The sequence below is a fragment of the Cephus cinctus genome, unplaced genomic scaffold, assembly GCF_000341935.2.
Source record: "Cephus cinctus unplaced genomic scaffold, Ccin1 Ccin1_scaffold1310, whole genome shotgun sequence".
NCBI lineage: Eukaryota > Metazoa > Arthropoda > Insecta > Hymenoptera > Cephidae > Cephus > Cephus cinctus.
This window is the reverse complement of record NW_014333737.1, coordinates 372,688-383,085: the sequence shown is the minus strand read 5'-3', so window position 1 is coordinate 383,085 and position 10,398 is coordinate 372,688. Positions and strand designations below refer to the sequence as shown.

At 45.3% G+C, this 10,398-nt stretch overlaps 1 protein-coding gene across 1 annotated transcript in view; it reads right to left on the bottom strand.

The window, feature by feature from the left end:
• Positions 1–6: 6 nt before the first annotated feature.
• Positions 7–10,398, bottom strand: part of LOC107272894 — a 52,710-nt gene continuing 42,318 nt past the window's right edge. The window contains exons 5-6 of the mRNA XM_015750529.2: positions 7,514–7,736; positions 7–5,606 (exon numbers count right to left, since the gene is read on the bottom strand). Of these exons, the coding sequence (XP_015606015.1) occupies positions 5,521–5,606; positions 7,514–7,736 (309 nt within the window). The 3' untranslated portion in view covers positions 7–5,520. The remainder of the gene's footprint in view (positions 5,607–7,513; positions 7,737–10,398) is intronic.

The following is a 10,398-nucleotide window of genomic DNA, read 5'->3' as shown; positions in this document are numbered from 1 at the left end:
ATTTAATATTTCTGGCTTATTGTAATTTTCCATAGCGCAAAGTCTCGTGACCCTGGAGACCTAACAGAGAGAATCCGCGTGTTCTCGCTTCTCGGGAACTCGTGTATCGTCGCGTGTATTGTAACGTGTTCGTCTCGCTTCTCGAGAGTTCACGTATCGTTTTGCATTTCGTATTTCGTATCTGGTATGTTGTATATTATATTTTGTATTTCGTCAATGGAATCTTGTTAAGATTATTATTTCACTTGTTTCGGAATTTCGTACTTGTTAACTATTGCATTCTAAGTTTGTCCTGAATAAAAGGACCGTTGTTATTGTTTTCTATATCGGGTTCTCACTCTTCTTTCCTGGCTACCTTACCAACACCTTGGCGTTCCCTGCCCCTCTGCCATTCCCTCATCTGAGTTAGTTCGGTTGCCGTACTCTATTCTTTTCGGGGATTTTCGTAGTCTCGTTACGTGACGCAACGGTGCGTCTGGCGCCCAGTCGGTGACTTTCGGTATCGCGTCCCGGGGGAATAGAGCATTATATTTGTGGCGTAAAACGCGTCGGGATAGCTGCGTCTCGGCGAGTAGACTTTGGGGTTAGATTACGCTTTAGTCTCAGTTTTATAGCACTGGCGAATAAGTTGAAGTATAAAAATTGCGTCACAATATATATATATAATATAGATACTTTCGCGTGACTCGATTCCGCAGGGCAGTCGGAGCGTTTTTCACCGGTAAAACGTTGGACCTCTGCGCCACTTCGAATCGATATAACTCAAACGGGTTCCTGGAATTTCCCATTAGACCAGTTAAGACCTGGACTAGGGGGTTCCCTGCGCTCCTTCAAGCACCATGAACCTTAGGGCTGCTAAGGGATCGCGCTTCGTTCGGATGAGCTCCGAGATAAATTTTTCCCGTAAACCGTTGACTAATTTCCGTGCCCGAACCCGGCCGTTCCTTCTCTCACCTTTGAGTTACGAGACCTATCCTGACCGAGCAGCAAGCGGCATGGCGCACCTTCAGGCCTTCAGACCTTCAGACCTTAAGCCCTTTTGATCATATCCAATATATTACTACAGGATGTTGGAAACAGCGTGAAGTAAGTAGATGCCCGGAGTAAGGACACACTTTTCTATTCCATTCGTCTAAGCGGTACGCACTCTCCTCTATAGGCAACCCGACTGCTTTTCGTTATCCTTGCGAAATTATTGCAAAATCCACGGGTCGCAGATCCTACGAAAAACTTTATCAAAGACCGTCCTGGTTCGCACTTGCTTTTGAGTTTCATTAAACTGCCCTTTGATCTAATGTAATTAACAGACTAACAACCTCTGGGAAATCATAAAAGTCTCAACAATCCAAACAAGCAGGTACGCTTTATCCTCTAAACCTCCGCGAAGTCCAAAAAGTCACGTACGCGAATATTTCAATCAATAATAACAAACATAACTTTGTATTACACTCGTTAACAGACTTGATCAAGAATGCCAATTTCTTCTCTCTATGGTTATAGGTGAGCGAAATATTCTCTCTACGTTCCTGTATGTATATCAACGACCGTAATTCCGGCATCTCGTCGTAACTTCAATCGAGTCAGGAATCCCGCGTATCTATGCATGCCGTTATTCACAATTAGTTCGAACATCCAATTAAGAAGAATCGATTGACGAAAATCAAGAGGATGCGATGTAGTCGACCGTAGCGCTTGCGCCGCTCTAATCGAGTCAAAGTGCGCGGGCCCTCGAGCGACTGGCCATCCTGAAATTCTACCTTCGGATTTTACAGGCGAATCGGCAAGGTCCTGGACGACCGCAGCGCTCTCAAGGGCCTTCACAAAAGACTCATTCGCGATTCGGCTTCGAAATTGTGTACATAGAAACGACGCAAAGTTACGTCTGGGATGCTGCATGCATCGGTGTCTATGTAAACCTACGTATACAGACGTTCCCCGGTAACTGCGACCATGTGTCAATTTACATAGCGTGCCAGAAGGAAGACCTATTACCTTGCCTTATGCATATATATGTATATATATATATATATATATATATATACACATATATACTTTATATAAATCTCTATGTACAGAAGTTTTAACCGTGCAAGGAATATATATAATTATACGTTACGCACGATGTCAAATCCTGTAACGTCCGATATAAATTCATTTCGCCCTGCATACTTGCCGGCTGAACGTAACTCTCGGCTCGATGAATTACAAATGTTACGTTGGCGTAGTGCGTCCGTTAAATTTCCATAGGCAGCCGCACCAGCGAAACGGAGAGAAACCAACGTTAACTCCACCGAGTTGGCTTTACATAGGCGCTAATTCGTTATCAGGCTTGGTGAACGTCCAGACTCGTTGCGAGTTAACATTTACCATACAACTGCGGCAGGTTTAGATCAAAGCTCTTCGGGATGAACAATTATAGTGCGAATAATATGTAACGTAACGGAAGCTTGCTTAAGAACGATCGATCTATATAATTATTCTAAACGTACAGCCAAATATTCGTATTATCGAGTCCGTAAACGATGAGCAAGAGGGCTTTTTTTTTCCTAGATTTTCATCATTTCATATCATTATTTCATAATCATGCACGCATGTACACACACTCGTTCATCGTGCATACGCTCTTTCGTACTCTCACAATCTACATATACATACAATATCATTGCCAACGCTCCAATGTGCACGCAATTCGGATCCACAGAGTCGCAGGTATATCTATATATATATGATAACCTTAAAGGTGCACACACAACGTTAGTTTTCTTCACGTGTCGTATTTGCCGTGTGAAAATTATTACAATGATCTCCTGTCGCCGGAATAAAGATCAATAATGCGTCATCGACGTAACACGGGTACGCCTTGTTGCTCGAGCCGATGTATCGATAACACTAGCGCTATAGGACACCGTCAAGCGAAAAAATTGTTTCAAGTTAATAATAAGCCATCGAGACACTTCGGTGAGGCAATGAGTAATCAGCCACAAGTACAGCACTTTGGCGTGTTAACCCCCGTGCAGTAGAAAAAAATAAACACTAGTAAGGGTTAGAGTCCAAGTTATCATCAGATGTATAGAGTTTTAAACGAGGGAGCATTGGACATAAAGGAGCATTAGGACGCTCATTACCTTTGTCCTTAATGCTGAGAGAGAGAGAGAGAGAGAGAGAGAGAGAGAGAGAGAGAGAGAGACTAGAAGCGTCTGCGCACAGCCAGTTAATCGCTCGAGCGAACCTCAACGCTGTCCGTCTGCTAGGTACAAGGTAATTCGACCTAAACCTCCCAACTAACGAGATGGTTACCTTCCACGTCGAACTAGCATGCCCGCTAGGTTCGGTACGAAGAACTACAAAACGTCGATATAGCTTGTCTAACCTTAGTTTCTCTCTGCACTATAGTCCGTCTCTCTCTCTATATACCGATATATATATATCTCTGTATACCACAGGGAACCGACCTTCCTCGACTACCTCTTCGGTAAGCTACGTTCACTCCGCATGTTCAGGAACCACCAAGTTAAGGACATTGACGTAACGTCGAACGACGTCCAATATCCGTACCAGACAACCTAAGTTTCCTGTAGGTCAGTATAGGACTACATATGTGAACCTCCTATGCGCCAGCGGCCTCACGAGGATCCACCGTAATGTAAACGCACTGTGTATGAAATTAGTAGCGTTCCGAGTACGCTGCTCTCGATGCTATTAACTAGGTATAACGAGATGGAAACAGAAGCCAGGTATCTCGCAGGTGCTGCATGGAGCTGACGTCATCATTATTATAGGTATGTAGCTGCTATTCGGTTAATCGGATTCGAAGCAAAGTTCATTTCGAAACAATTTTGATACGTCAGTAGCTGCCTGACGCACCCTTTGCGGTGCATGGGAACGTTACGAGTTTAACCACAGCCTCTCGAAATCTTACGGTATCCGTAACCAACGTCGGCCTCCCTTATTTTCTCGTGCACAATATTGTCGAGCAGATCGTTGACGCCGATTGTCGCACGTACGATTGCGAAATTTTGGAAATGTGTTAGATACCATTATATACTTTGTATAACTTACTCATGTAGTTAGATTGTAATATATATGTACATGTACTGTATGGTTTTACTCTCGAATTATGTATCTGCGTACGTTAATTCTACTTACTACTGTATGTATAGGTACGTGATATATGATCCTCTCTCGTGAAACGTGTCATACCTGTTTTCAGCGTATATCCGAAACTTTCGACTGTTTCGAACTGTTCGAGGATACCTTGAAAGCGTAACGTTTCCCGTGGATCGTGTTAATCGTAAATTTTCCTATGTAGCAGCGTGTATGATGATAAATATATATATCCCTCGAGAAAAATAAAAGTAGAAAAAAAAGAGAAGAACTTCCAAGAGGTACGTTGTATTTAAAATCGGAAAGTGAAAAAGTGTGTCGGCGCTTAGAAAGTTCGTACAGACTATGATTTACAGGATGCAGCATATGGTTGGCTGGAAACGAATTCGTGCTGCGATTCTTTCAGTGTTTAAGGGCGAATACAGAAAGTGCGGTTTTATCGCTCGTAGCAAAAAAGAATTATTAAAAAAACTGAACTAAGGGTTGCAATACCGAAGCTAGCGTGTTTTCTTTACATATGCTGGGTACCGCTTCGTGCAATTCTTCCGGCTCTATAGCCATGACTTTCCTCATGCGAATGTGGCGCCACAAACGGAATATATATGTAGTACGCATATACGAACACACGTAACGTATACGTACACGAGGAGCATATGTTGACAAGAGTAACACTGAAGGATCCTTTGACGTAGCAAACTGGACCAGTCATGTCGGATTGACCAATGGCAAGGTAGTATCTTTGGGGATGGTCGGCCAGGTGAAGAGGTCAGACTGTTTAGTGAATCACGTGGCATTCGATGTCATCTCACGTCTTTCCAAGACGAAAGTCTCGAGCAAGTGAAGTTGCCGGGCGCATAGGACAGCACTTTCGAGAAGGTTCGAGAGTTCAAGTTGAAGCTAATGAGAAAGTAGAACAAGGGTGCCGGATATACGACGTATATTAAATCAAGGATGTTCTTCGGGAGTAGACTAACTAGCTTGAGCCTTGGGGTGTCCTTATGAGCTTGAGGGTGGAAATGCACGTTTGGTCTTTATGGTTTGAAAATCTGTGGAGTGCAGTATGAGCTAGTGGAACCTCCTGGTGCACGGGGGCGAAGGGGGGTGGGAGGGAGGGAAGTGTCTTTGACGAGATGAGGGGTCACGAACCAGCGCTGAAGTGACTCGAGGGCTTATCGCTTGATGTTGGGTCGGGGAGACCATGTTAATCGACGTTTGTTATCGTTAACAATAATATAACAAATGGAACATACAAAACGTTTGAAAGTCCTAGTAATCGATTTCATGCGTTCCGTTAAACGTTTAAATATAAACCAATATAAAATCACGTAAATTTATGTCGTTCAACAATATTTCTTGACTAGTGGTAATTCCCATTCTGACGTTTCCCTCTCGCTCCAGGCGACGCAGCGGATCCGACTATCTCAGAAGCAGGTGCACCAGGCTCAGGCAGACCACGAACAGGGAGAGCATCGTTCCTGCGGGACAGCCATTCTCCGACGTAACTGCAACAAACAATGGTCGGTGTATCGCCTTAAGCGCGCTACCATCTACGCTCTGCCGATTCTAAAGTTTCGCCGTCCTGAAAAATTGCCACGGCGGAATTATCACGGCGAGTAGACCGCACTCTATACCGCAGTGCATTGCACTGTGTCCTGCCGCTTGGTACTGGTGGGTGCATAACAACCCGGCTGCACCGTGCGCCCGCCGGCAGTACATTTCTTTTCGGATCCTTTGTCCGCCCGCCAGACTCCACACAGAGGAAAAAGCGAGAGACAGAAACGCGGATAAGAAAACGAGGGCAATTTCTGTGACTTTGCGATCTCTTAGATCCCACCCCTTCGCGTTCCTTATCCAAAGTTCATTCGAGTCCGGAGTGTCTATGTGTGGTACGTACGTACGAGTGCAGCGTGCTCGCTGTGATCTTTTACTAAAACCGAGTGGCGCACATTGCGGAGGGGCCGGAGTTAAAACAAATACTTGGAAAGTTGGGCGATCGTACCGGTTAGCCGAGTGTGGACGAGCACTGCTCCTTTTGTCGGAGGAAAGTCAATTTCCTAAAAACAATTCCGCCGAGTCTGCCTATATATACACCTAACCCTGTATACACCCGGGAACCCTGCAGCATGGCCACCTATCCGGCCGTGTACGAGAGTCGCTGGCAGCGGCCGGAAGACTGGGAGAAATGAAATGAAATTACTGCAGTGTAGAACAAAGTAAATTCTTCGTAAGGATCGCGATTACGCTGTGGATAAAAAGTCTATGGGACTCGAGTACTCATATCCCGTGTACACGGGGCAGGCGTATCTGTAATGGAAACAAAAGAGAGTCTAGATATTTCTGTAAGGGCTTCCCGTGCAGGAGTATGTACGGACGATGCCGTGCAAAAGGGTGTAACGGATACGGACGTTAACATTGCTGGGTATCGATGACGGTCGATTTCTATTCAGCGCGTAAGCCGACCTGCCGATCGTTACCGTTGTGATTTCCCTATCTAGGTATAGATGCAGTACAGGGTGGGTGCTTCGCGAGAACTCCGGTCTCGATAAGATGGTGGAGCCGGTAAAGGTAGACGAGGGTGTGAGAAAGGTGGAAGTTGGGGTTGCAACTCCGCACGAAGTAGTTTACACGAGCGCAAAATGGGGCGAATAATCAGGTATGCAAAGGTCTGATAACGCGACTCGTAACGCTTGCTCTTGGTACGTCGGGTCGGCGGGGGGAGGGTGTGTACACCCCACTTCGCGAGAGAGAATGCCACTGCGCGCTCGAAGACGTTCAAATCCCTTTCTTCTTGCCCCGTCCTACACGGGAGATTAGCGACTCGGGATTCGGGTAATTCGCGACTCGAGGAGGCCAAAGTTTCCGAATGCCGTCGGAGTCGGGCTCGAAGTTTCGCGAGAGAGACCGGCGAACGTATCGAATCTTTACATCTGGCAGTTTCTCGAAGAGAGAAACGCACGAACCTCCTTGTTCGCTGACAATTTAATTTGGACGTTAACGTTCTTACGCGTACCTTGGGATCTGCTCGTATTCCCGTTGGACAAACATGCGAGCGCCAGCTGTCTACGGGTTTGGAGTAAAATGAAAGGAGGGTTGAATAGCTAAATCAAAGAGATATACGGGTGGGAGAGGATGAAGTGGTTAAGAGCAAAATAACACGAAGAGTAGCCCTATACGGAATTTCTACGTATATTCTCCTCTATACGTAAATCAGCTAATTAAATTGATCCTACGTTCGTGCGCGCGTAAGCGTAACAGCTTCTGGCGTTCCTTACTAATTTGTACTATCAGCTTTTTATATTTATTAGCTCGTGCGGCTAACTGACTAATGCAACTAATGGCCATGCAATCAACGGTGAGCTGGGACCTTTGGAGAACGTTGAGCTTAGTCATTATAAAATGGACGTGTTACCTCTCTCTGGCACTGGCTCACGCAATCCTGTTCCTATCTGGACTTCACTGGTGGATGAGAATATACCAGGAATCTCAGCTATACAGCGTAGGGTCAACTGACCATTGGAGTAATGAGACGGCTGAATCGTAAGGGTTAAATTGCTGGATTGCAACCCTGTGTCCGTCTGAGAGCCACCGTTGCCGTTATCGAGCTTGCGCGGCTTTGACATCGACGAGCCGACCTGAAAAGTAATTCAGCACAAATATTTTTAGAGGTTAGGTACGTTTTTGGTTTCACTCTGTATTGGAAAGAAAACTGTTAGAAAGGAGCTGGGTGTAGTGGCTCGAGGAAGTGTAAATCTGCTTTTAGGGAAAATCGTTCATCCGTATAAAAACGGTAGTGGTGCTGGGCGGAAGTAGGGTGGTAGACACTAGGCAGGCATCCTTACCCCTCTATAAAGTAAATGGACAAAAGAGATGCTCTCCCTATCGATAAGAGGAGCGGCATTTTTTTTTTATTATTTACATCCCTGTATAAGTTGAAAAAATTTAACATACATTCTGAGACTGTGACTTCTGACCTCAGCCTGAATTTTCATCGTTTACGATATCACGACTTCTGATCCATTAGGAATATCAGGGCAGGAAAAATAGGGCGATCGAATCGCCCTCGTGCGTTACCCTTATTATTATGCACCTGGATCAAAGCGTAATTAGGGAGGGATGCACGAGTGAGTAAAGAAAAAATATTTAAAAAAAAAAGACGAGGCGTGACCCTCGTCCGGAGTCCTTTTGTCGCATTTCCAATTATATGAAAAATTCGAATCGGGCAAGACAACCTGACGGCGTCTTTTCTTTTCCGTAATAGAGCTAGGTTACTATAGCAACCAAAAACAATGGAACGAGAATCGGGGAAAAAGAAACAACGACAAGGAATAAGAAGAAGAGGAAGTATCTAAATTCAGACTCAAACCTCCTCTTCCACTTATCCAATCCTTCGTCCATTTTCGAAAAAAGATCCAGTTTCGCATCTCTCCAGATTCCCTTATTCTCGCTTAACTCAAGACCCCAATTCATCATTGAGCTTGTGCGTAAAATTCGAACAGACAGTCACGTACCACCTCCTGTCTCGAGTCATTTCCGGTAAATCGAAAAGAAGTAGGTTGAAGGCTACTTTCCCCAAGTTTTCACGGTTCAGTGAAAAAAAGGAGACCTAACCTTCTCTCACTTTTGAAAATGGCACCGATGCACGACCTTGGAGTACCATGGGAAATTTCCTTGAATAAAGTCAACCGACTCGCTGAAAGTCTCGAGTAAACCTCGCCGTAAGAACGGAAACGGCGTACGAAGAAGTTTCGGGGAATTTAAATTTCCCTTACCAAACACCTCGCCGGCAGCAGGATCCTGTAGAGCCTTCAGGGACCCCTGCCCAAGAGGGGATTATTAGAGACGACACTGTGACACCGACTACTCCACGTTGAGCCCAAACGACTAAGAACTTTATCTCCGGGCAGTTCAATTAGAGAAAACTAAGAAAACGATTCGGGCGCGCAAAGTCCAACCCTAGTATACGTATAGTTGAAGGTACTCCCGGAAACAAGTGACGGGATTACCAGCTCGGGACAATAGCTACACGAGCCACTCGTGTACCTCGAGAGACGATTGTCACCGATCCCCAGCATCCAGAAGGCTGGTTGGCACGTGCAGGAACGTCTGGAACAGGATCCATACCTACTTTTACAGAATTACATTGTTATCCTATATTGTACGAGAGACCCGTTACGTCCCTGGTAAATATTATGCGCTGCAGAAGCAGCAACCGGGAGAGACATGAAAACGGAGGTATATTCGAAGACGTAGTAAATAAAGTAGACAGGTAGAGTATAGGTAAAATAGGATATCGCCTTAACAACCGCTGCGGGAAGCCAAAGTGGATGGAAAATTTGTCCATGACGTACGTAAGTGCGAGCTTAACTCCGGGGTTGGTAGACGTTAGAGATACGTCGTAGCCACTCGTAAGACGCGGGCATTGTCATGGTTGGATGGTAATAGGGTGGCACTTTCGCCTGGCACCCTCGTACGAGGGAAATGGGTCTGTTCGCAACCCTTGGGCATTTATTTATTTCTCGGACTCTTCGAATAATTCATTTTTATGTATTTCGCCTGGGCAAGCACGCGCGCGCGCACACCGATACATCGTCCGCCAATGGAGGCGTAAGATCTTAACGTAGATGTAAAGTTTTTAAGAGAAAAAGAGGCATCATTGAAGAATACCCATCTTCATCCCGCACTTATATTTTCTTTTATACTCTCCCTTTATCCTCGCCATTCCGTATAAACGTTCCTGACGCAGCTACGGCTACCGGCGTCCAAGTTAGCGTTGCTTGTGAAATTACATTATAAAGAGGTACGACGGTCGATTTCAGAGGCGTCGGTATTACGTCAAGCAGCGTCTACTGTACGAGGACAGTAGTCGAAGGTAATTTCTGGTGAGCTACCTGGTCAAGATAAGGACCATCGATGTGCACTACCATCTTTTTTTGTTCATTATTCACCTTCAACGTATTTAACTGCGGCCTCGTTTCACAGTGCCTTAATTCTATCTCTATTGTCATAAGAGTACGCGACTCTTTTGTTTCGTATCCTTGGAAGTACGGTATGCATTGAAATCCCGTAACGAATGCACGTGTACTTATGGATATCAGGTAACACGAGGTCGTTCATCCTTTTTCCGATCGCCATTTTTTTCCCCACACTCGCATCGGACGAGGTATTTAAGCGTAGGCAGGAACTGCATAAAAGGGGTCTGCTCGGTATATGGAACGTAAAAGAAAGATTCACAATACCGAGAAAGCATTCCATGTAGGAAAAAAAGGATCGTCCATGACTAGGGGGCAGGAGGGG